Source organism: Molothrus ater, chromosome 24 (assembly GCF_012460135.2).
Source record: "Molothrus ater isolate BHLD 08-10-18 breed brown headed cowbird chromosome 24, BPBGC_Mater_1.1, whole genome shotgun sequence".
Classification (NCBI taxonomy): domain Eukaryota; kingdom Metazoa; phylum Chordata; class Aves; order Passeriformes; family Icteridae; genus Molothrus; species Molothrus ater.
The window spans coordinates 4,086,289-4,112,704 of NC_050501.2; the positions used below are offsets into that span (position 1 = coordinate 4,086,289).

At 46.7% G+C, this 26,416-nt stretch overlaps 1 protein-coding gene across 2 annotated transcripts; it reads right to left on the reverse strand.

Annotated features, from left to right (window-relative positions):
- THRAP3 (thyroid hormone receptor associated protein 3) lies at nucleotides 1–26,303 on the reverse strand. Of its 2 annotated transcripts, none has more exons than XM_036396921.2 (13): nucleotides 26,247–26,303; nucleotides 21,207–21,265; nucleotides 17,107–17,189; nucleotides 13,413–13,573; nucleotides 9,428–10,333; nucleotides 7,294–8,034; nucleotides 6,584–6,756; nucleotides 6,027–6,138; nucleotides 5,726–5,810; nucleotides 3,280–3,464; nucleotides 2,487–2,679; nucleotides 1,753–1,899; nucleotides 1–1,485 (listed from the first exon to the last, which is right to left on the reverse strand). In XM_036396921.2, exons 4-13 carry the CDS (start codon nucleotides 13,547–13,549, stop codon nucleotides 1,264–1,266), a joined length of 2,901 nt encoding a protein of 966 aa, XP_036252814.1. In that variant the 5' UTR covers nucleotides 13,550–13,573; nucleotides 17,107–17,189; nucleotides 21,207–21,265; nucleotides 26,247–26,303; the 3' UTR covers nucleotides 1–1,263. The 2 variants fall into 2 exon arrangements, with proteins under 2 accessions (XP_036252814.1, XP_036252812.1); XM_036396919.2 differs by having other exon boundaries at nucleotides 1,753–1,902; nucleotides 26,247–26,302.
- Nucleotides 26,304–26,416: the final 113 nt, after the last annotated feature.

The following is a 26,416-nucleotide window of genomic DNA, read 5'->3' on the forward strand; positions in this document are numbered from 1 at the left end:
TTACACCTACGACTTATTTTATTGTATTTTATTTGCATAAACAAACTTCGGGGCTTTGCTAAACAGGAACTGTTCAAGTCAAAACAAACCAAACTCTAGCTGGTGTGTGGGGAACAGCACAGCAATCCTGGGGAGAGGGACAGGGGGAGCACGGGCACGGCTGTGCCTCCCCGCCCAGGCTCAGACCTGGCCGGGAACCCTCACAAACTGCTCCAGAATAAAGTAGAAGATAAAAAGAAATGCATCCTAAGGGCCGTCCTCAACCAGCTCAGGAGGAATCTGCTTTTTTGGTTTTATAAAAAGATTAATAAAAAATACTGAAAAATTCTCATCTCCATTTATATTTTTCCCCAAGAAGAATTCGGAAGTTCCTTAGAAAACTGTGTCACCTTGGAAAGGGCACTCGGGTCACAACCAGCTGCAGGGAGGAGACACAAATGCTACAAGCAGTTTGGGGTCCAGCACACACCAGGCCTAATAGTGAACACAAACAGTGGCCAGAAGTAGGGTATAATTTTTTTTTTCTCTTTTAAACCATGCTAATTTTGTTAACTTCCAACATAAAAGGAAAACAATAATTTTTAAAAGGCCCTAAACTCAACTGTTACATTAAAAAAAGTTAAAAAAAAAAAAAAAAGGTCATAGCAGTTTGGTCCCAACAAATGAACATTTAGATGTTTACTCACATGCTTCATTATTTTCTTATTTATAAGAACCAAAAATAGTTTCCAAAATTATCTCTGAATTGATGCTACTACGTATGTAAAGGCCTAAAATAAGCAGAATTTAGAAAATTGAATACACAATAGGGGAGGAAAATTTGAGCGGGCAAGTGAAGCCCGACTATCACTGGGTCAAATTATAAAAGAGAAACAAAATGTCAGGACAGGTGAGGTCAGGTGGGCACAAACTAAAACCACATCGTCCTCAAAGCCTGTTACCAAAAAATAACCGACCATCCATAAGGTCACAGAGAAGGGAAAATCTGGGGTCTCACCCAGCGCTTGACCGTATCCAGTCCAGAAGGGAAGAGAAGTCTTTGGGAAGAGAAACTCCAGGAGCGGATCCGAGCGTAAATGATGGATCAGTCCCAGTCCGTGCTTGGGGAGGCTGAACTCTGGAAATGCAGTTAAACAACGTCGGGATGGTTTCCGAGCTGCTCTCCAGGGCTCTGCTCAGCACGTGGGGATCACCCTGACACCCCAGCACCAGCCTGACCCCTCCCCTCCTGCCAGAGCTCCCAGCACCGCGCGGGCCCCGCGGCTACTCGGCGGTCGTCTGCAGGGCGTCCTTTTCCTCCCGGTTTTCCGTTCCGCTTTCGTCGTCTTCGATTTCTCCCTCTTCCCCACTGAACTTGTCATGAGCCCACTTGGGGCTGGTGCTGGACTTGCGGAACATGAAGCGGCCTCTTCCCCGGGGGAAGGCGCCACGGCCGCGGCCCCTGTTCACCCACTTGTCCGTGCCCTCGCCCTCGCGGTCGTCGTGCTGCACGGGAAGCCAAGGACAGCAGGTGAGACAGGCTGGCACCGCCCTGCACCGCGCCTCTGCGACCGCCCTTGGGGATCCACTTAATGGGAACCACTCTACAGGGAGCAGGAACGAGCTCTCTTTAGGCAGGAGCCGGCAGCCGCCCGTGAAGCGTCACCCGAAGCCTTACCTGGTGTGTCAGTGACAGCGGGTGCCTTCGCCTCTAAAGCACCTGAGACCGGACACACCGGGAGCACGCGGGTGTCTCAGCACCCAGGTACGTACCAAGTAGTATTTCTTGCTCTTAGGTGTGTACTCAGGGTCCCACTCCTCCTCTCTGCTGCGCTTCTGGAAGTCATTGTTGCCGCCACTGTTGCTGTTGTTGTTGCCTGAAAAGTTGCCTCTGCCCCATCCTCTCCCTCGAGCTCTGAACTGCTGCAACAGCAACACAGAGGAGAAAAATAGAACAGCTGCAGAGGCAGAATCCTCCCACCCCAGCCAGCTTCCAGGGCTCCCAACATTCCCACCATCCCATCCAAAACACCTCTAAAACCCATCACTAAAGCAAGAGGACGGCTTTAACGTGGCCACGCCACCTCCTGCACTCTTGGTTTTTGGATTTTCAGTTCATCTGATCACACAGCACATCACAGCTCCTGTAAAGCTGCTGAAAATCACCCAGGGGCATTTCCAGGACTGTACATGGACTGCACACATGAGCATGGCCAAACCCCAGTGGAAGCACAGCGTGTGCCCATTGGGCTGCTCAGCATCACTAATGCACAGAAGCTTCCAGGCTTTGTTCTGCTGGAGTTTGCTGCCCACAGCACAGCCCCAGCAACCTGGTTTATGCTCTAAACCTGGAGTGATTACACTGGAGCTCATCACCCTGAGGGCTTCTCCTCTAGGGTAGCTTGAACTGACAGAGCAACACACAACAGCCACTTCCTGCCCCCTCTGGGAATCAACCCTCAGGGCACAGGTGGAGACCATTTGGAGCAGGGGTGGAGAACACTTACAAAGGTTCCTCTCGCTCTTCCTCTCTCATTTGGACCAGAGAATTCCTTAGTCCCAAGCCGGGATTTGTCAAAGCCTGTGGAGCTCTCCTCCCTCTCCTCAGTCTCCTCGGGATACTCCTCTGCTTTGACGGAGTGAGAGGACCACGACGACGACGAGCTGGACCTGGATCTCTCGCGCACCCGTCGGTGTTTCCTGTTCCAGTGGTGGGGATGGAGGGGAGTGGGACACAACAGCATTAGGCACTCAGCTGTGACCCATCAGATACAAAACCACTTCTTTATCACTGTCTTATCAATGCCATGCTCTCCTTTTCCTACTACAAGAGGAAAAGCCATGGTAAGAGCTCAGGCTTTCACACAGGGCCCAAGACCTCTCCTGAAGGAACTTGGTGCTCCTTCCTAAGGTGTTTACACCATCTGCTCTCAGCTTAGCATGCATCCATGGAGTTTTAGTCAAATGGAAAATTAAGCTAATAGAAAAGGATTAAATGAACATCAAAGCCAAGTCATTTTAACATGGCTGTTTCTCTCTTGACACAACAGGAACAAGAAGGAAAAGTGACTCACCCATCCTGACACATGGAGCTTTCCCATCTACCTTTTACAATTATTTAGTGTTTCTGAGAGATACAATGATAGCGAGACGACACGCAGAGGGGTAGCTCAGGCCACTGGAGGAGTTATGTCACAGGTGCACAACTGTGTGCACAACTGTTGTACACGGTGCCGTCTCCAACCTGAGCAGCAGAGACACGAGAGGCACAAGGAAATGGCTACTGGGTTTCCTACATACTTTTTCTTTGAGCCTTTGTGACTTTTCTCCGTTTTCTCAGTTGATCTTTCCCTTGAGTGACTTGAATCTCTCGAGTCCACCGACTCCCTGGATTTATCGCGTTTAAGATCTCTTTCCTTATGTTTTTTACGGCGTTCAATATCAAGGCGCAGATCAACAGGGTCGTCCTTATATTTCCCTTCAGCCTACAAATGCAGAGGAGAGGGAGGGCAGAGTTGAACACAAGGTCTGCAGTGCCCCAGCTCAGCACCATTTACTTTGCTTTACTGACTGCACAGACTTCTGGAGAACTGGAGTTTAACTGAGCACTAATGAATATTCCACTTTAAGATGTCAAATAATGCACTATTAAAATAAGTCTGTCAGAATTCAATTTTCCTACCCTTAAAAATAACTGATTTTTAAAATTTTAATCTCCTCTTTAAACAGCATTAAAATAAACAGTCTGGTAGAGGGGAGGGAGACATGGAAGCTGACATTTATTGTACACCACAGCCAGCAAGGATGTGAACAACTTGGGAATCCCATGCAGCTCATTATGGACCACAAGGACAGCGTGGCAGAGCCCTCTGAAGGCCCATGGGTGCACCTGAGGTCCTGCTGACAGTCTCACCTGGGCAGGGGCCAGAGGGATTTGAACCCCAGATCTAAAAGTGACACTCTGGGAGAAGCAAAAGCTCTTTGCTGCTTGGAGCTACCTAACATTAGTGATCCAAGGGGCAGGAGGAGGCCAGTGGAATGCAGCATCCAAGGGGTCTGGGAGAAGGCCAACATCCCGTGGATGGGAAGGCATTACTACATCTGTCAGGAAGATTTACTGGGTGCAGATGCCACCTACAGCTCCTTCCCTTGGGCTGGAGGGCACCGTGTGACAGGTGCCACAAAGCCCACACTGCGTGTCTCCCACAGTCCTGCCAAGTCTGCTAAGGCAAGCTGGTGTCTCACAGAGCAAAAACCCACCAGCTGCATGAAAAATTAAAACTAAATTTACATTGCTAATTAAAAACAAACATAAAAGACACCTGGCAATGCTTGCTTTGAACTGTATTTAAATTGGTACTTCAAGAAGGGATTAGGAGTTTCTTTGGGAAAGGAGCAGCTGTTGTCCCTGCTCCTCCTTTGAGCCCTGGGTGAGATTCTGCTGCCTGCCCTAAGTGACAGTGGCTGTGGTTTGACAAACAGGTAACTGGGCAGCAGGAAGCCTTACACCATGTTGGTACCAACACCCAGCCTCAGCCATTGCTACTGCATTTACACAACACTCATCCTGGGAACTGTACAACTTGATATGCAACATACATCAAATTAATTGCCTTCAATTAAATACAAAAGGATTAGTAATTCTCTAGCTGTTAAATTTTTACTTACATGAGTTTCTAACCACTTTTTTGTTTAAATAAATATGTCAAATAACGCAGGAGTGAAAGCAGGCATTTTGTTTTGATATTTTGCTCTTCTACTTTCCCCAGGCAAAGAGCTTTAATTTCTACTCTGAGAATAAAACTGCTCCCAACACGATGGATGACAGATAAGTGACAAAATCAGCAGCAGCTCCCTTATGTGGCACAGCAAACACCTATTTGGGTTTGGGAGGGCACGTCTGTTTCACGGAAGGCTGGCGAGCTGTTTGGAAACCACGTTTATAACACACTCTGCCAAGCTGATGCTCAGAGTTCAGGCCCATCAAATCCATCTCACCATCGTCCATGTCAAGCCACAAGTGTGTTTGGAAAAAATCGAAAACAAATATGAAACAAGTAAGGTTTCAGCAGGACTGGTTAAAATCTCTTCAATGTAAATATGTATGAAGGTGAATAAACAAAGGTTAAAATCTCAAACATTTTACGTTAAGCCTTTTTTATAATTGTTTACAGTGAGTGCAATGGCTTAACAGTCATCTACTCAGCAAAGCTAAAACACTCAATCCCAAATGCTCTGGATCTAAGACAAGTGCTGAATGTTAAAGTAACAGCAATCAACAGAAATGGCACAGTCAGTTGTTAGAACAAAATTTATCAACTGCTTAATAGTGTATCTGCTTTAGCTCAGCATTTAGTTTTACTTTCCTCTTTTTGACATGCATGTCTTTGAAAACATGGTTGGCAAAATTGCACGTAACAATGGAGTTAATCATACTTACAAGCAGAAAAATATCACAAAAAGTCTCTTCTCTCATCATGGGCACTTGTTCCAAAAATCCTCTCTTTTTTCTCAAGCTCACCTCAATTGATTTGGGGTCATTTACCATAGTCTAACCACTTCACAAAGGTTGTTGATACATTTTTAATAAAAATTAACCCTTTGTAGTTCATTTTTAGAATTATGCCCATCCTTAAAAGAAAAACACAAACTTAAGTAGAGAGTAATTTAAACAAAAACATCACTGTTAAGTTCATGCCCAATGCACTCATTTTGTTGAATTAAACTAATCAGAGTAACAGTTCACCTTGAAGCCAGGATCTCTGGAGCTTTTCGATTCCTCTTGAGAGAATCCATGTTTTCTAAAAGTACTGGGAGATATATCTATCCTCCTAAAGGAAAAAAACAAAACAACACAGATATAACCTTGCTCATAAGAACCTGAAGATTTTAGATCAAATGTCCTTTAAAGCAGATCAGTATTTCCAAAGGTATTTAAAATTTCCCATATTTTTCCTTTTTTTGGCTGAAGCTAGTTATATACTTGAATTATTCTGGAGTTATTCCAGAGCTTCTGCAATGTTAAGGCAGTGTCTAATGGCACCAACCTGTGGATTTCAGGGCTCTTTTTGTTTTTAGCTGCATCTTGTTCCATTCCTTTCTTTAGATATTTGGTAAAGCGTTCGTTCAGCGTCATAGCTGAAGACCCAAAGTGATGCTCTGTCAGGGGTTTGAACAAACAATACCAAAATATTAGTGCCAGTTTTGTAAAAAGACAAAGCCCACCCATCCCACAGCCTGTTAAAACCCAGGTGCAGGTCAGTGAAGCAGCGTGGGGATGAGCTCTAATGCTGCTGACAAACTGCAGTTTCAATTTTTGGTGTTTCAGTGAAATGAACACAATTTCTTCAAGCGAGTCACAAACTCATCAGAACACAACATTCTAAGTCCCAGACTCTGAATATTGCTCAGGTAAAAACAAGAACACCTTCTGCCTGTGCAGAGGAGTATTTATGTAAATAAAGATGATCGTGATCATGCTGCTGCTCTCATCTCTGGAATATCTGCTGGAAAACAACTGCAGGCATTTTGAGTGCACAAACCCCACTGATCTGGGCAAGGCAGGAGTGAACCTTCCCCGAGGACACACGGACTCCTGACCCACCTCTTACATGATGGACTATAGTCACTATGTGCTGAGCAAACAGTTCAGAAGGGCTGCGCTGCGACTGAGCCGACTGGATGTGATGGAAAATGGAGCGGAATTCCTGCTCTTTCTTGTTGCTGTGCACAAGATCCCGGCACAGCTTCCTCTCCTGAGCCAATATGCCACTGGGACTGGAAAAAGAAGAGCCCATGAAACAGAAGAATGGGGTGAAGGAGAGCAATTTAAGGTGTTTAATTCTGCAGGAGCTGGGAGCTCACTGATGGTTTATGTTGGTATTAGGGAGGCACCCATGAGTACTCAAAAGCATGAGCAAAGAGCTCCTTTAAACATCCCTAAACACACTGCTCCAGGTTCCTGTGATAATTCAGGTCACTATTCTAATGCTGCATGGGGAATAAGAGCAGTAAAACACACAGCAGAGAATCAAAGGGATTTAAGCAGCACAGTAGCTCCCCTGAACAACTCAGCTTCCCTCAGCCAGAAGCCACTGAGTACCTGACTCCATCTGGGGTTCTTCCCAGAGCCTGGTACATCCTATCTTACACAGCAAAGGTTAGGAAAAAGTTAATCTCTAGCTCCCAAAACCACAAATTGTGATGCAATATTGCTTAGCCTTCCTCACATTTGGCAAGCACATGGGGATCTCAGGAAGAGAAACAGGAAAAAACATCACAACTGAGACTGCTCAAAAGCTGGCAGATCCTTACCGTGCAAGATCCTCATCAAAGGAATCCATTCGAATATTGACCTGGGCCTCACGAGTAATGGAAAAGGAGGATTTGCCAGGAGTTAGCCCCTCTACTTTGGTGCCTGGCTTCTCCTTCACCTCAGAAGCCTTCCTTGGTGGAGGGGAAGAGCTTTTTTCCTGGCTTGACTTGTAAGTGGTCACTCTAAAATTCTTTTCAGGTACAAAACCCCTGTGACCAGGTTCATTTCTCTTGGATCCTGGTCTCTCTTCTTTTTTGGATCTTTCAGAATAGCTTTCCTCCTCCATTTCATCAGACTTCCTTTGCTTCTCTTTTCCAGGTGGCAGGAACACCACACCTTCCCATTTTCCTGACCTATCCTCTTCTTGACTTTTACTCGAAGTCGCTACGACTTTAGACATAAATTTGGGCTCATCATCAAATTCCGAATCTTTCCGGCTCTTTGCCTTGTCTTTCTTGTCCTGCTCATCTGTTTCATCTTTCCCATAATGACCTTCCTTGTGGAACTCTGGGACCTTGAGCTTGTCAAAGTCATCCCTGAACTTGTAGCGCTTGGGCGACTGGCTGCCGCGGTATCCCTTCTCCGAGTCAGCTTTCGATCCGTACGAGTCAGATTTTGCCTTTCCATCTGTTGATCCCAACTCAGAGAAATTCCCTTTTTCTTTACTTTTTTCTTTCTCAGCATTTGTTACTTTCTGGTCTTTGTCTTTCCCGTTCTCAGTCTTCTGCTCTTCCAGATACCTGATCATAAAGAGACATTACAGGAGGTTTCTTATTAGGGCTCAACGAGGTCAATTCTTCAGTTCAAAGAGTCAAAACTTCAGAGAACCAAGCTATGCATGTACTGAAAGCTGCCTCTAGGCCCTAAAATAATTAAAATGTCAAGCAGATTACTCAGCCTGAATTCAGACTTTTGTTCTCACTAAATTCAGCAAATGTACAAGGAGATGGATATGCAGAACTGATGGAATGAGGCTCAAGGACAAATCAAACCCAGCTGACCCACAGATGCATTGGAAGGAAAAGAGGAACATCTTACCCACTCTGTTTATTTACTTACAAACCTGGTTCAGGAGAACAACACATCAAACCTTTGAAATTGGACTGTTCTGCTTTTAACAACATACTGGAAATAAAAGCCTCAAAAGCTACTTCAAATTTGGGATGCAAGTTTCATAGGTAAGCTAAATATTTCATGACAGACTGCAAACACAAATAAAAGCAAACAGGTTAACAGAGGAGAATATGCTGCTGGGAGAGATAAAACACTTCTGTTGAGAACAATTCAGCTGGTTTATAGCATCTGAACAGTTTTAAAGCATTCACAAATCAAAACCCTGGCTCTGTGGGACAGCAGGAAAGCCCACGGACACCAGCTCTATGCTTTGGAAAGTCCAAATAAAGAGTCACAGGAGTTTTTTCCCTTTTTAAATTTCAGACATCCTTAATATAGAATCAGCTCAAACCATCTTTAAAAACAATAAAAGACTTGAAAGCACTTGTAAATAGTGCTGTATCTTTTAAAACAAAGTGTCACCTTTGGGCACAATCTGCAGTGGATTAATCTAGAGAATGATGGAAGCAGATGCCTTCTGCATGGAAGGCTGTCTTCATTTTAGAGATGTATTTGGTGCTTTAGTTTCTCACCCTACCCACACACACAGGCACAAGCACTGCAGCTGCACCTGCCCCACGCTGTTTGCAGCAGGATATGCATTAGGATTTAATTAATTTCTTCTAATTTACAGTACCTAACAATTCCAGAAGGCAACACTAAAAATGTCTATAACCAACATGTATGTAACTGGGAAATGTGAGCTTCCAGCTGCCAAGAAACCTCCTTGGGCAATCTCCAATTCAAATGTTCATGGGCTATGAACATTTTTGCAGGGAATATATACAATCTTTAGAACTATCCAAGCTGGAAAACCAATTCCAACTTCCTACAACTCTGGGCTGATTTTTTTCCATAATTCAGAAAGGGCCAGGCCCAGAGCTGGCAGTATGCTGGCACAGCTTCCTAGCTAGAGCCTGCCCCAGCCCCTTGCCACAGCTCATGGAGCACCCACATGTGCATCTGGCTCCTCAAAAGTAACCCAAAAAATAACCCAACACCACAAAACACATCACTTGCCTCTTGGAGAAGGCTCCTCCCCCGGGAGCCGTGCCCTCCTCCTTCGGAGCGGCACCATACAGCGAACTGACGGGTGTGGGGCTTTTGCACACCGGGCTCTTTCTGGTGGGGCTCATTCCTGCCGAGCCGTGCTCGAAGGGGCTCTGGTGGGAGCCCCCCTGGAAGGAGGTGGAGCCGCTCTGGGCAGCAGAGCCCATCGGGGACGGGCTGGAGCGTGGCGGGCTCGGCTTCTGCACGGGGCTGGGCCGGGGCGAGCGCCGCCGCACCACGACCGACTGCAGCGGGCTCTTGAGGGCAGGGCTGCGCTCCCGGGGGCTCAGCTCCGACACCGACCCTCTGGACGTGGAGCCCGTGCCATAGCTGCTGACATCTTGCCACGCTTTTGATCCCTCGGATGCCTTGGCATCTTGAGCCCCGGCTCCTGAAAACTGCTGCTCCTTAGACTCGTCTCCTTGGTTGTCTCCCGCAGCCTGAGATGCCCGGGCATCCTTGGAGGATGATTTCTTCTCCTTGCCAGATTTACGCTTGGAAGACTCAACCCGACTGTGATTCGAGGACGAGCGGGAAGAGGACGACCTCCTTGAGCGGTCGGAAGATGATTTATCAGAATTCCTGGAATGGCTTCTGGACCTTGGGGAAGGAGATCTCCTCTTGGGCGAGCGGGAGCGCGACCTCCCCCTGCGAGGGCTGTAGGCCTGGCGGTAGTTTTGCCAGTTGGATCTGTAATTCCCATATCCTCCTCGGTTGTACTGGCCCCAGGGGTAAAACCCTCGGTTCCGGCCACGGAAATAATACGGTCTCCGGTATCCTCTGTTATGGCCTCTGAAATCACGGTTCTGATAGACCCGTGGGTGGTTCCTTTCTCTGTTGTGAGATGGAGAATAGGATCTTGAACGAGACCTAGAACTGATTAAAAAAAAGAATTACACAATTTTTTTTTTTGTTATAGTTTTTTTCATAATTTATTTTTGGAGTTTATTCTTCTGCCACAACTTTTTATTTGAAGACATATTTTAAAAAGACTTTGAAAAACTCATTTCTAAGCTTTTAAAAGAAAATCCTTTAGTTTACCCTTATCTGATTGAGGTATTACACTTTGCCATGAACAAATTGCAGTGGAAATAACTTGTACCTGTGATACTGTCAAGTATTTGATTTCAGGATCATTGCAGAGACCATGATAAGCACACTTTGCTCTCTATTTTGCTGGGATGAAAATGGCTGTTATCCAGCTTCAGAAAAAGTGACAGATCTCAAGCATCCAGCCCTTAACAATTCAAGGTCATGGTTATACCTCACCCACAAAGAAGTATTTTTTATACAAATCAGACTACTACTGTTATTGCAACAGACCCCAAATCTCCCTCTCTTGTCCCAACTTCAGATGCACTTTAAAATTCTGATAATCCAGATGAAACTTCACTTTTTAGTCAGGCAAGTTCAATAAATGGCTACACTCCAACAGCAGCAGGGCAAAGGGCATGCTGCCCTGTGGGTTTAAGCTCCCAAAGGTGCATCCTGTGGCACCATCCCATGGCACCATCCTGTGGCACCATTCCACCATCCCATGGCTCCATCCCATGGCTCTATCCCATGGCACCATCCTGTGGCACCATCCCATGGCTCTATCCCATGGCTCTATCCCATGGCACCATCCCATGGCTCCATCCCATGGCTCCATCCCATGGAATTCCCGGGCAGGGACAGCTCTGGGACACCTCTGCCAGGCACCACCAGGTGCCGCTGTGGATGTCCCTGCCCACATCCACAAAACCCGAATCCCGGAACACACAAACCCTGGAAAAATGCGGATTCCAGTGACTAACTGTCCCAGCAGCTTCTCCCATTAAATTGCTGCGGTTGTGTAACTGTTTAAAGGTCCCGTTGTAGCTCAGATGCTAGAGCTACAGGAAGGACTGGCCAAACTAGGAAGTTGAAATAGAAAAGAGATTTTTTCCGAATGGAATTTTAGTAAATAACATTCATTGGAATGGTTTCCACAGCCCTTTCTTGCACTCCACAGCCCTTTCTGGCTCTGACACACACGCTGGTCGTACTCCAATGGACATGAACTTCCTCACACAGATCTCACTGCTGCTCCTCACCTCTCACACCCCAAACCCCCAGAAGCGAAGGAGAACAACCTGCTGTTGGAATTCCTACACGGTTAGCACACACGTGCAGTCAGAGATGAACTTTAGTTCTATTTTCATTTCTTCCTCCTACCAAACAGGTCACAGTTTAGCAGGAAACTCTTATTCATACTCCAATCATTGCCAACAAACAGCTTAATGACCATTTTAACAGATTTTTCAATCCTTCAAACAAGCAAAAAACTTATCTGAGGCACTTCTTCATTCAAACAACAGTGACCAGAAGGAAAAGCAGAGAGGCAGGAGGCAAGGACCAGTTATAAGAAGCTCTAGTCCAAGGCATGAGGAGCAGACGCTCAATTTTCAGACAACTGCTGCATCTGTGATCAATTATCAACAAGGACCTGTCGTACGACGCTTCCAAAATCTGTTCTAGTGATTTAGAGAGGCTGCAGCAGGAAGATTTCACTCCAAAAGTTGCAGACTATTTACCAGAAATCTTTTTAGAAAAATACAGTAAAAGTTATGCAGTAAAAGAAGCACCAAAAGTGATAATTCCCCCAACTCTGCTAGCCCCCAGAACTGTAGGCACTGCACTGCTCCAGGGCTAAATCCCCAGCATTTACAAGAAGTGAGAAATAAAGTCATAAAGAAAGCAGAAGATACTAGGCAGACTCCAACACAGCAATGTAACTCAGGATAAACAGAAACCTACCAAAAGAAGAATAAAATAATTTGTGGTGCATCCTGAAGTACACAGCAATGGCCTTTTATGCTGAGATCCCACCAGACCTACCTTGGAGCACATCCCAAGGCCAGGCAGAGGGGCTGGGCTGGGCTGACCCCCTCCATTCAGACTCCTTTTTTTAAAAAAAAGGAATTATTTATAAAGCAGAAGTAGCTTCAGCAGCAGCAGCACAGAGGAAACAATCAGGTTTACACAGGGTGCCTTTTTCTCAACTGCCAAAGCTCCTTCACTGCTAGGAGATATTCCCAAATGAGCATGGATCTTCCAACATTCCAGCTTCCTTCTGCACAGGGCTCGGTTGGACTCAAGTCTCCGCCTCTAATTTAGTTTTGTCATGTCCCTCTTTCTCCAACCGTACATTCATCAGAGCTTCTGTACTTTTAAAATCTCTAACTGGTAACATTTGCATGTGTTCACAGCCCAGAGGTTTTCAGAATACGTGTGAAAAGGCAGGAGAACACCATTACACCCCCTCCAACTGGAATGGCTTTGCCAGATGCAGAATGCTTAGCCAAAAGAAAAGGAAAAAAACAACATCCAGGGAAGACACAAGCCTGTAATGGCCTGCTCAGAAGCAATTCAGGGAGAGAGGAACAACTATTACACATATTAATCATTTCTTAACATTAACTGTAGCAAAATTATTTTTTATTCACTTTATTCCTCCAGGAGGATCTTCCCTGTTACCTGGCTCCTGTATGCCAAGGGGAGGAGCAAGGGAAGAACTGGAAAGGGAAGAATATTATCAGGAATATATCAAGAATTGTTCCCACCTTTCACAGCAGTGTCTAAAACTGATATTAAAACTTGCTTGAATTCACTTCTCAAGAGGAGAAAACCACACAATGACATCTACAAAGACCCTTGAGTCTGGGATCCATTACATTAATGCATCCTTAAAAAAGCCAAAGTCTCAAAATAAAGATCTTGACTGTGCTGACAAACATCATACTCTCCTATTTATTTATTTGTTCTCCTAAGTGACAGAAACACCCAAAGAGCACAGGCTGGCAGGAAGCAGCCTGACCCACAGGACGTTATCTGTCCTGGGATCTAATCAAAATCTTTCCCTGGAAAGGAGCTAAGTGACAAACCACCTGCAAGGGAGGAAAAGCCCTGTCCCACCCTCTGGCTGCACACTCACCTCAGTCTGCGTTTCCTGGAGCGGGAGATGGAGCGGGACCGGGAGCGGGATTTGGAGAAGGAACGGGAGCGGGACCTCGACCCCGACCTCGAGCGGGAGGAACGCGAGCCAGACTTGGATTTGTTTGTTTTAGACATCTCTGCAAGCACCTGTCAGTGCACCTGAGGGAAACAGGGACACAGAAGTATTTGAGAAATGAAGCATGTGGTTGATAGGAGAGGACAGGCAGCACCTGGCAGGCTGACAGACTCCGGGGACGTGGAGCTTGATAAGGCTGGAAATAGGAATGTTTGAAGTGCCTGCTAGGAACAGATGAATGGTGCTGGGCTCAGAATAGAAGGTTTATTTCAGTCTAAAGAGGAAAACTGCAAAAAGAATAAAAGGCTCTAAACTCAGAGTAATCACAAATGAGAGTGTGACAGTTGAAAGCACCGAGTTAATGCAAACCTGGGAAGGGGCAGGGCCACGGTGCTGGCTGAGGCAAGGACACCTCTAGAGGCAAACTAGTCCATGGAAGTGAAAATTCCATGTAATTGCAGCCACATCCCTGTCTGTGCAGCCAGCTGCCACTGCTTTAAACGACAGGGAAGAAATAAAAAAGCTCAGCATCAAAAAACCCACCCCATAAACTTTTATCTAAACTTTCAGAGGCAATCAAAAAAGAGTTGATACTCCAAGACACAGGAATGGGACCCTCTTTGCACAGCTCTGCTCAGGTTCAGTCCTGTCCTCTCTGCCTGTGCAGCTCCTGCAGTTGCTGTGATCAGTCACCAGTGTGGATCACCCAGCCAGGAGTTCTGTTGCAGCCAAAATAAATCAGATGTCCTTCCAAATATTCAGAGACAGAAGAGATTACACTGTAGTACTAAATGACTCAAAATAGCTGTAATTATGAGTTACCTGGGCTATTTTCAGGCATGTATCCAGGTAAAGGTTAGAAAGTCCCTTGGAAGATGATTCCAAGGGAATAGTCTGACCACACAAATCTTTCAGCTACACCCTCCCTGATCTGTTCTCCTTTACCAACGAGCAAAATTTGCATTAATTGCATATTCAATAAGTTACCAACAAACTTTCCACCTACAATGACTAATGAAAAAGAGCCAGAAATAAAAAGGAATTGTTAGCACAAACTTCATCTTTTTTTTTTACCCACTGTTTAAAAATAGAGACATTCAGGTACATAAACACAACTGATCAAGTGTGGCTGCTGCTGTTATACCCATTTTAAGGAAATTCCAGAGGACTGACTTGCAATGCCTTCACTTCCAGAGGCTCTCCAAAATTACATATATGGTTACTAAAGGCTTCAACTTCTGCCAGGGCACTTCTAGGAAAAACACAATGCCTGGGACAGGAGCAGCTGCTGGGAGAGTGGATGGCGGTTCATCACCAGAGCTGGGACTTTCTAGAAATGGGAAGCTGGCTTTTATTTTAAAAAATCATGTTACATGCTCCTGTTCTTCCCTTTAACTATACTAAAGATGTTAGATCAATTCAACTGAAGTATTTGAATATATTCCACATCAGAAAGCATGCAGGAAAAATAATAAAATTGATGTTCCTGTTCTGTTAGGAAACAATAGATGTTGTATTCCCCATTACCCCAGGAATGAAAATCAAAAGATACTGCTACTGAGAACCAAAGTTTGTTCCTGTGCTTGGAGATTTTTCAGAGAAAGAACGTGTGAAAGGAAAATTTTTAAGTATTTCCTTTTAATTCACTGACTATGTCTGTTGAACCACTTCCTGCAACACTTCCTACTCTGTTGCTCACAACAATCCAACGCTGAGCATTGGAAACCAAAACATAGAAGAGGAGAAGAAAGAAATGGTAACAGGAACTACTGCAAGATACAGAAGATGTGGCACCAACTCTCAGGAAATCCCAAGAAGACCCCAAAATAGATTTTTAAATTACCACTTTGATCTGCTTAATAGCTTTTGCCTTTCACTTTGATCTACAGCACTTCCCAGCCAAACCACCCTGGTGTGTGCAACGTGTGCCAAACGCTCACGTCCTGGATTCTTTATCTCTGCCAACATTTTAAAGTTGATTCATTCCTAACATATGAAGTAACTCCTACTAGGATAGAAACAGAGTTGCTATGCTCCACCAGCACTTAAAAGGTTAAACAAATTGCACACTGGAGTCACGTCAGCTCCCCTGAGCTAACTGCAGTTGTAAACTTACTGTGATACACATTTAGTTTTAAGAATGACTGACTCAGATAAATTATGTTCAGCAAAATACCCTGCTCTGAAAGCATCTGTTCTTATAAAAAGGATTTTGTATGTTTTAAATAAAGAGGTGCCTGTAAGTGAAGCAAAGACAAACTCTGAGCACAGCAGTGGCTGCTGACCTCCCATTCCCATTCTTCCCTGCCATTCCTGTTTTTGCCCTGCCCACGGAGCTCCTGGAGATGCAGTGTCTGGCCCTGAGCAGGCACTGCAAGCAGAAACATTTGCACAGTGCTATGGGGACTCATCTTTAATCTGCCCTGCCAGAGTCCCACCTCCTTCCTACAGCTACAGAACCCCCCAAGAGCAGCTCCTCCTGCACCTGGGAAGGGACAAGGCTGATGCTGCTGCCTGCTGCAGATCTCCTCTCCCAGCAGGCGAGCGTGGCTACACTCATCTGGAAGGCATGTCCTGCTGGGAAGCACTGCCAGGGATTTTCAACTTTTGTTTTTTGGTTTGTTTCCTCTGCAGGCCCAGTTCTAAGCTGCCCAGCAGATCTTCCCAAGGAGTGTAGTCTCCCATCCAAAAACATCCTGGTTTTGGATGTCATCTGTGTGCTGTTTAGAAGCTCTGGTAAAGGCACCACCCCCTGGGAAACAGACACCTGACAGCTTTGTTCATCTGTCATAAAACCACACTGCCTAGAGCAAACTTTGCTTTCTGCATTCCCACACCCTCAGGGCAATCCAGCAGACCACTGATGGAAACAATAGAGGAGCAAATGCTCCCACTAAAGTACCACGATGGACTTTGCCCAAAAGGCAAACTATTGTCAGGAAACAGTGGCAGGAAAGTTAATGTTTTACCTCCTGACAGAGCCCAAAAGGGAGGCACAACTCTGCTCCACTCTGCAGCAATGAAAAAAGGTCACCACTGAGAGTCTCTCACAGCTGGGCCCTTCCAAGAGCTTCCACAGCTTTGGAATTTAAATGTTCACAATAGTTAAGGAAAACTTTTAAGGCCACTGACTGAAATCACTGCAATGCTCAAGCCAAGAGCAAAGCTGGAGGAGGGCACATGGCACAATATGGGATTTAACACTTAGATCAGTGTGACATTTAATAATCTGGCCAGTTATGGTATATGGGAGAAGCAGTGCTCTTCTCCCAAAAATCACCAGGGCATAAATCAAGAGATTAATCAATATAGCATTAAAAAAACAAAAATAGATACTACTTCTTCCAGGACATCCAGGATTTTTTCACTAAATTGTTCTACTTTACCCTTATATTTTACACTTACTTAGGAGGACAAGTCCAAACATTCCAAGACACAAGGCTGATATTTTTCTTCTAAACCTGCTCCGTATTTTTTGCACAACAACAATGAAAGCAGAATTTTACCATCAGTCTAACTTGTAGCATGCCCAGAAGAGAAGAGATAAAAGAAGTCTATTACAAATCCCAAGACAGGCAGTTTTACCTCTTGTGAATATTTTATTTGCTGTGCTTACCTGCTTGAGCAGGCTCACACCTTGCACCCTTCTGTCAGATTTCACCGTCTCAGCTTTGTCAATTATGATATCAGGAAGGAAACCTGAAATGAGAAGAAAGTACACCTTTGTACATGCATTGCTGTGCTGCCACCAGAGGTGAACTGGCTGCCCTAAGCTCCTGCTGCACCCAAAAGATTCATCAGATCCCCAGTGTTTCAGGGAACACACACACATCACAGCTGACCAGGAATTTTTTCATGGACTTTTATGGAAAATGTAGGTTTCAAAATGATCCTTTCATGCTTCCAAAATTTTAAATCTTCTTCCTTCCTTGCTCCACCTCCCCTGCCCCATCCCACCTGCTGTGACACACATCTGTCAGTGCACCTGTACAGCCGTGCTGGAGCCATTTCTCTCAGCCCATTTGAATGCTCTTACTGGGCTCAGGACTAAGGATTTTCCCATATTGTTAAAGGAATCCACAAGTCAACAGAAACAATTCCTGACAATTCATCCATCAGTATATGGCCATCATCCAAGGGAGCCACCAGTCCACTGGGAGCTTTTCTGACAGGTCTACAGTTACATTTCAGAATCCTTCCATGCACGGCTGGAGGGGCAGAGGTTTTAGGAGAGAAAACAACAGTAAACACAACCTCAGAAATTACTCCATGTTATTAAACCTCTGAGCTAACAGCAAGAATGTCACTTACTCTGTGTTCAGCCATAAAATAGACTTGTTAAAAGGTATTAATTTCTTGTCCTTACTTCACTGAAAAAGTGCAGTTTTCAAGTAGCCTTGAAACCTTTCTCTGAACTGGTGATTAAGTTTTGTTCTTACCCAAGAGGAAAGGTGGAGTTGCAAAGTTTAGTGATTTTTAAATCCTGCTTACCAATCTTGGGAAAAAGCCACAAAGAACGCACCACAGAACTGTTTTTATTATTTTTCTGTTGTCTTGTCCATCAGTCTAAATGTCCACAAAAAGAAATCTCAGCTTGTATCATACAAAAATCTTTGACTTTCAGCCTTTCACAGTGGCAGAAAGAGTTTGCCATATCCATTATTTCTTGCTTTGTGACCCTGGGGCTCTGGGGTTTTTTTGCCTATTTCCCAAACACCACTGTTACCACCACAATCCCCCACACAGAGGTGTCATCCAGAGCAAAACCTGGATTCTCCTTTGGAGAAAAATACTATTCTTGTGTTTAGAGCACTACTACAGAAAAAGTAATCAAGTCAAGACACAACAGGCAGGAGTAGCAAACCTTTCTTTCAGATAGTGAAAGGAAATTGGGAAATGTGCTCAACGCTCTGTGCTGAAGTGGAAATCATAGTCCAGGAGTTTCTTATTCCAGAACACTGTAAAGAACATTTCCATGTGCCAAGTCATGGGTCAAATCGAAAACATTGCTGGTTGTCAAAAAGCCTTTTTCCAGGAATCTGTTCCCTGCTTCCAACTGGCCTGTGTTACTTTGTGACTCTTTCCATCTTGCACTCCGTTGTTCGAGGTCCTTCAGGCAGCAGGAGCTGGGATTTCAGCCCTTCCCCAGCTGCTGCAGAGCAGCCCTGCCCAGAGCAGCCAGCTGGCACATTCCAGCTGAGCCCACTCCATGCCCAGGTGCCAGTGAGGATCCTGCACCACAGCTGGAAGCTTGGACAGGGAATGCAGCATGCACCTCCCTGCCAAGGCAGCTGTTTGTGTTCCTATCTGAGCATAAACCCCAAAACACCTGGAAACAAGTGACACGGCTCGTGCACACGCCTCAGACACAAGCAGTGTGGTGAAATTCATTACAGTGGTTTCTGTTTATCACACAGTGCTTGCAAACACTCAGCTCATAAATATTAAATGTTTTGTAAAAGCATTTGTAAGAAGCTCTCTGGAAGTGCTGTAGGAAAACAAAAATTTGCTTTTTACTGGCCAGCATTTGAGTGAAGCTGTTGTGATTTATTTTGCTGTGAGGCCCAAAGCAAATGAGGTGGCACCTCATTAGAGAGCACATTTCTGCCCGAGCCTCTTGGCATCCATTTGGTGTCACCAGCACAGACATTCAGCTCAGGAGGAACAGCTGAACTGCTCCTTCATTTGCTCAACACCCCTCATTATCAGGAAAGAAAAAAAAAAAAAAGTAATTCTCCTTCTGCCAGCTCTACAATTCCTAATCCCAAGCCCCAAAACCCAAACAAGATTAGTTCATTCTGAAAAAAACTAATAATCCCACAAAATACCTTACAAAGTGTGCTCTGTATAATGAGGCAACAACAATCACTGCAAAAATAAGCTTATAAAGAGTTGCAGCTCTCTCCATGTCCCTGAAGTGCAGCAGCAAGTGCAGAGAGCAGGCTCATCTTTGTTAGCTCAGAACCCAACTCTTAACACCTCACTTTCTATTCTTCTTTTTCAAGCTAATTTTTGGTGCAAGATGCTTAAAATATGTTCTTGATATCAGTGGAAAACTTGAGAGGAAAGGTAGAGCCACATGCACAGTTCCTACAGCCAGCCAGGGAGGAGCAAATTAAAATGTTAATTCTAATCAAATTTCATTGAGGGAACAAAAAGCAGAATGATTTCTCTTCCCAGATCCAATACCAGTGTGTTTTCAGAAGATTTATGACACACATTAACCAAAGGTACAACTACACCTACTGACCTCCTCAGCAAAAAATGTCCCAGACAACACTGCTAAAAAAAAAATTACCAAAAACCTAACCACAAAACAGAGTGTTCTACCCTAACAAGAGCTAAACATCCAAAATTATTCTGCCACAGCAAGAGAAACACAAATTTGTCAGCAGCAGTTTCAATTTCTCTCTAGTCTATGTGCTTTCAAAATGAAGATATTCCTTCAAGCACATTTGGGTTCTCACATCATTAAACAAATCCCTAAAGAAGTTTAACCCTGAGCTCCAGCCCTGGGTTCAGATAATTAGAAGCAGTTTCTGTGGAATGGTTGGAAGAGTATTTACAGGTTCTTGTGGAAAGAACTGATTCTGCAGACTGTAGTGCTGAACAATCCCTTTCCAATTAATTTGACCAGCTACAAACCCCAATCAGTGACTTTTTGAAACTGGCTTTTTGAGAGACACTATTTTACAAATGTCTGAGCTTAAAAAGTCATATGTTGTTATTCAGACAGTTTAGTGACAGGGAGCTCAAGGAAACAATCCAAGAAAAAGCTGATTAGAAATCTGGGGGCTTTTGTTACAGAAGTTGGGCGGCTGGAATTTCTGTTAAACACAGAAGAAAACAGCCATAATTTTTAAAAAAGGGAAAAACCTATTTCATCAGCTTTTTCTGTCCAAATTTACAGAGCTTGGGAAAAGCAGAAAGATCAGGTCTTTCCCCAAATTGATGGCTTCCTCACAGGCCAGCCCTGCTGTTCTGAGCAGTTTTGGATGCTGGGGGGGCCGGGAATCCGTGCCTGGAGTTCTGCAACCCCCACAAGAAGCAAGAAATGGTCCAATTTACTCCCCTTAAGAAAACTGTCCACAAATTAGTTAACTCAAAGAATTCGAACTTGTGTGTAAGTGAAGTTCTCAGCAAAGGGAGGATGAACTGCACCCTCCAGGACATTTCCATCCTCTCAGGTGTCTGCCAGCTGGAGCCCAGCAGGCGCCACGCACGCTTAAAAACGTGGAAGTTCTGCTTCCAAATAAACAGCAAGTAACAGCAAAACAGTTTGACTGGGGGTTCTTTGGAATTTCTTCTGCAATACACAGTATAGTGTCAGCCAAAAAATCTCCTGAGGGATTACAACTCTCCACACATTTAACCTATGAAAATACAAACTCCAGCAAATGTCATTTATAAGCTGAAAAGAGCAAAACTACTCACATATTCTCAAGCCAGCACTTCATTTATCTCTACCTTAATGGGAATCCCACTACCTCAGGGATTTCCATGACCTGGTATAACATTTAAAGTTCTTTATTTATTTTTTCTAATTGTGGCATTATTGTAAGGACAATGCACCAGACCAGGCCATCCCTACAGTCTGACAAACTTCAAAACAGAGAGAAATGCCCATCCACAGGAATCCTGTACATATGGAATAAGTTTATTTGAACAATTATTTGAACACTTATTTGAACAATTTTCCATGCTGTATTCACGTACCTTGTACAAGTGTCCCATCAAATCTGCTTCTAAACACTGCTTCTTTAGAAGCGATTGACCTAAGTAAAAAAAGGAAAATCAAATTTAAACCAAACCAGACACTGGTAAATCATTTTATTTTAGCAGCACAGGAAAGGATTCTGATTGCTGCCATTCATCTCAGCACTGTTTCCCAATAAAAGAAGGCCATGAAAATAACCTCCATCTGATCAGACAGTGCATACACAGGTCTTAACTCGGGAAACCAACCTCACCCACAGCCCCACAGGAGCAATTACTGTAATTATTTCAGGTGTAAAATACAATGTATACCATGGCACCTGGTATCACATGTCCAGCCCCGTGTTAAGGCACAGGTTAGTTAACATCATTAATGCTGAGCCTCGGTCCCTGGAGGGCTGAATTCCAGCCTGACACCCCACAGCCCCATCACCTCCAGCGCTCCCAGAGCAGCCATTCCTGGGGGGCTCCTTGCCCCGCTTTCCTCTGCTGCTTTCACTCAGCCAAAGGCAGGAGCGACCCCAGGCAGCAGCAGGAGCAGTGCCCAGCTGAACCAGCTCCTCACCCTGCAGTCCCAGCAGGGGCTCTCTGGGGTTTGCACACCCACCTTACCCTGTAAATCATGGCAGGCTAAAAATGGCCGGGTGACGACTGTGGAGGTGAAATTGTGAGCAGGGCACTTGCTGTGGGATCACTGGGGCTGGGAGCAGGGCTGTGCACAGGCCGCACTCTCAGACACCAGAGAGGCACAAGCGGTGCTCAGGTGTGACAGGAGCAAGGGCACGGACAGAAAACTCCTCCTGGGGTGGGAAACAACCCCCAGGGCAGCCAGCTGCCATCTCTGTGTGCCATTAGCTTCACTTTTTTTTTTTTTTTTAAGGCCCGGCAGCTTCCGGTTACCATGGAGTGAGGCAGCGCAAACACCATTCCCAGCTGGCATGAAATGTGATCCCGTGATTTCACTATTCATAGCTCTGACATGATAAAGCTAAATTAAGCAGGAACTCTTCACTTCTCCAAGCTCCCAGCAGTGACTCCCTCAATGCTCAGGCTCTCCTAACACAGTTTCTCTGTGAGGAGGGGGAGGATGTTTCCTTTAGGGTAGGAGACTCCAGACCCACACACCCAGCCTGTCACCCGGAAACAAAATGGCACCAGCTCCTTCCCAGGCACCCATCTGTCCTGGCACCAGCAGGAACAAAGACCTGATGAGCTGCTGGGGCCAAACTTAACAACCTCCTCATCTTGGGACTCACTACAGACTCCCTCAGAGCAGTTTAAGCCTTGTTCCCAGGCCTGTCCAGCACATGCACTACTGTGTCCAGGAACGGGGGCAGCTCAAGGGGCACTGGCACAGCCCCACTGCCAGCAGAGCTGTCACACAGCCTGGCACCATCAAGCTCCCCAGGGAGCCAGAACAGCTTCTGTAACTGCCACCACCACTCCTTTCTCTTCCAATGTCCATGGCTTGAACGATGTGGCTAAATGTCCTGCAATTCCTGCCTCACCAAAGAACTCCCTGTACCGCCATAATTCTGAGGAAACCACACGACCCAAACCCCACATCCCTGCCCTGGCACGTGCAGCCATTAAACACAGCTCAGGATACTGTAAACTTTTCCAGAAATGGAGAAAAAGTTCAAGGGCTCTGTGGCTGCTCAAACAATTAACGAGTTCCAACACGACAAACTGTCCTTTCACAAAGACAAAGCCAAGTGAGCTGAAAAATACTCAAACTTCTGCAAAACCACTCGATTCCTCCAGGGATACAACCAGGGAACATCACGGCCTTACAATGAAAAGCATCCTCAGCCTTATCCAGCCCAGCTCAGCACTCCCTAGGCCTCCCAAAGCAACATTTCTTTGACAACAGAGAAAGTGGGAACAGGTAAACTAAATTTAGATCTGCTGATGTGCATGGATTGTCACTTACTCTATGTGTTGGTGTTTTATAACCATAACATTTTTGTTTTCTAATAGCAACACCAATGTCAGAAAGTGTTTCACCAGCTTTCCTGCACCTCACTGTGAGCCCACATGCCTGGCCTGACCCAAATGATCATTTTCTTTAATACTTTACACACTTCCTGACTTAAATCAGCTGGAGAAAGCAGCAGACAGCTAAATTCTATTATCATAACCCCATCAGCAGAATATCCATTTTTTTACAATACACATGACAAAGCCTTACTTCCATGAAAAAGAACTGGAAGTGAAGGTCAGGGCACATGGCTGGGCCAAAGCCCAGTGTCCAGGGAAGCCTCTTCCCAGACAGCATTGCTGAAGCACTGACAGCAGAACTGTCTTCCAGAGACACACAGCTCACAGAGAGGCAGGGAATTAGGAAGGATGGAAAACAGCAGGAAGTCAGCAGGGTATAACTCAGCAGAGACACAGGCAGACAAAGAACAGGGGCAGGGATCCATGGCTGCTCCAGCTGCTGCTGCCAACAAGTCTGGGTGAACACGTGGCTGCAGCCAGAGCACCACTGCTCTTTACAGCACCTTGGGAAGGCACTTCCTCCCCAGGGCCAGGTCATCTCTTCACAGATTCATTTAGGTTGGAAAGGACCTCAAAGATCATCAAGTCCAGCCTGTGACTGATCCCCACCTTGTTACCCAGCCCAGAGCACTGAGTGTCACATCCAGGTGTTCCTTGGACACTTCCAGGGATGGGGACTCCAAACCTCCCTGGGCAGTCCCTCCCTCCCAATGCCTGACCTCCCCTTGCAATAACCTGACAGGTAAAAGGTTTCCTTTCTGGATCTCTGGACAAAAAGGATGTGAAAATGAGATAAGGGGCAGCCCTGCACCTCCCTCACCCCATGGAGCAGACCCCCAGCTGGAGGGGAAGGGTTCAGACCCCAGAACTCTGCAACCCCCTGTGACCAGACTGCAGCATTTCCATATCACACTCATGTGGAGCAGACACCAAGGCCCATCCACTGGAGCACTGCCTCAGGAGCAGCATTCCCAGCCTTCAGCTGCCTAAGGACATTGGAGGAAACTGTTCAAATCAAGTCCTTACTTGCCCTCCCTGTTCCTGCTGAAGTAGGGACAATAATTCCTAGAAGGAAGGATGCAATTCAAAAATATGTAACAGCACCCAAAGAAATGATAGACAAAAATCACAAGGCCCTGGACCCTCCAGAGGATCCTATGACACAAAAATGTACATTTGCAAAAGCTCTCTACACTAACTGTCCTGTTTTGTCCTTTCATCTGCTGTGAGATTGTGCAACCCATCTGAAAGGTCACAAAGCCAGCCATTTCCTCACTCCATGCTGGGCACCTGTGAAGTTCCAGAGCAGGACACAGAGCAACCACAGAAGACTCCAGGAGAAGACACCGCTGTATCCTAGCATTTGCTTTCCTGTGCCTACACTGACTCTCTTTTGGGAAGCAAAGCTTTGAAACACCTTTTGAGTGAGTGGAGCCAAGGCTGTGACACCCAATCCCTGCGAGCTGCTCTCCCAGCCCAGCACCCACCAAGGGCACAGTAAAGCCCACCCGAAATGTCACACACCATCAGCACTGACACAGCATCTGCCCTCGCTCCCCATGAGAGGGAATTCTCAGGAGTCCTTCCAGAGAGGAACTGGATGATTTAATTGTGCTCTCAGGAAAAGCAGCCTGAAAATGTCAGTTTGCTGATGTGACCCTGCTGCTGCAACAATAAAGGCTCTTCTCTTCCAGCACCAGCTCCCAGACAACTCAGACCATTTTCCAAATGGTTTTACATTGTTCATTTAAAGCAGCAAATCTGTTCTCGTGCCACAGCATCTGGCACATCACTGTACACATAAAAATCAAGGAGTCCCCCACCTCTGACGGGTCCTGAGATGATGGTGTTGCATACAAACACACACACAAGTTCACCTGCTCCTCCCAAGGCAGGGCACAGGGAATGGCTTCACATTGAAAGTGGGTTTGGATTGAAGATCAGGGAGAAATTCCTCTCTGTGATCCTTGCACAGATCACCCAGGATCCCTGGAAGTGTCCAGGCTGGGGTAGGGGAAGGTGTCCCTGCATATGGCAGAGGGTGGGATGGGATGAGCTTTACGGTCCATTCCCACCCAAACCATGCCATGATTTGCTGATGCCATGGAGCACTGCTTACTCCACACTTACCACGTCACTTTCCACAGAAACACCCAGAACCCCATCCAGGACGAAATACAGTGACAATCACCTTGGGCAGGCTTCAAAACGCATATTTAGAAACCTCAACTACGTTCATTTCCCCAAAACACCACAAACTAGCAGAAAAAACCCTTTATCAGTACATGGAAAACGAAGACTCAGGCTTCACACGTGTGTCTGAGCCACTGCAACGCCTTTTCTGCCACATCGCCTGAAGTTCAGCCAAACTTCACGAGCAAGCGGACGCAAAGCGGGCAGTGAGAGAGCACCGATCCTGATCCTTCCCGCCGCACCGGGAACAGGGCGGCGCTGAGCGCCGCGGCGGGAGCCGCACACCCGCGGGGCTTGGGACGCGGGGTGATGGCCGCGGCTCCCTCGAGGTGCCGGGCCCCGGCAGCGCCTCCCGCGCCGCGGGACACCGGGACAGGACCTCCGGGACAGACCGACGGAGAGGGGAACCTAAAGGGCGCGGCCCAGAGGCGCGGGCGGAAGACGGGGAGCTCCGGGAATGGGGCAGCGGAACAGGCTGCGAAAACCACATCGGACCACGAGCGGCTCTGGGAAAGGGCCGGGCAGGCCCAACCGGCCCCGGGGCCGCGAGGAGGCGCCAAGGCCTGCCCGGGCCCAGGCCTACCACGAGGCGCCGCTGGGGCCGGGCCAGAGCGGTCCCGAGAGCCGCGAACGAGCCTCGCCCGGGGACGTGCGGGGCCAGGACACCGGGAACGGGGGGGAGCAGCGCCGCGGTGAGGCCCAGCAGGGGCGGGAGTGGGGAGTGGGCAGAGCCGGGGCGAGGCGGCTGCGGAGGGCGCGGGGAGGAGGGAGAGGTAAGGGGAGCTCCCGGTGGCGGCGGGGAGGGCGGAGCCGGACCCGCAGACCCCCCGGTGCCCCTGCACTCACCGGCGCCGCTTCGCCGCGGCCCCTCCGCACCAGGCGCCCCCTCCGCCTCCGCCTCACGCACTTCCGGCCCGCGCGCGCGCTCTGCCCGCCCGCGGGAGCCGCCGGGAGCCGTAGTCCGGCCCGCACAGCGCGCCCCCAAGCCGGCGGCTCCGCCGCACTACAGCTCCCGG

Coding starts and splice junctions, on each gene's coding strand:
- THRAP3 (XM_036396919.2), bottom strand. CDS start 13,549: ATGTCTAAAACAAACAAATCCAAGTCTGGCTCGCGTTCCTCCCGCTCG. Junction 1,903..2,486: donor GAAGAGCGAGAGGAACCTTT/GTAAGTGTTCTC, acceptor TTGCTGTTGCAG/CAGTTCAGAGCTCGAGGGAG. Junction 1,486..1,752: donor AGAGCAAGAAATACTACTTG/GTACGTACCTGG, acceptor CTTCCCGTGCAG/CACGACGACCGCGAGGGCGA.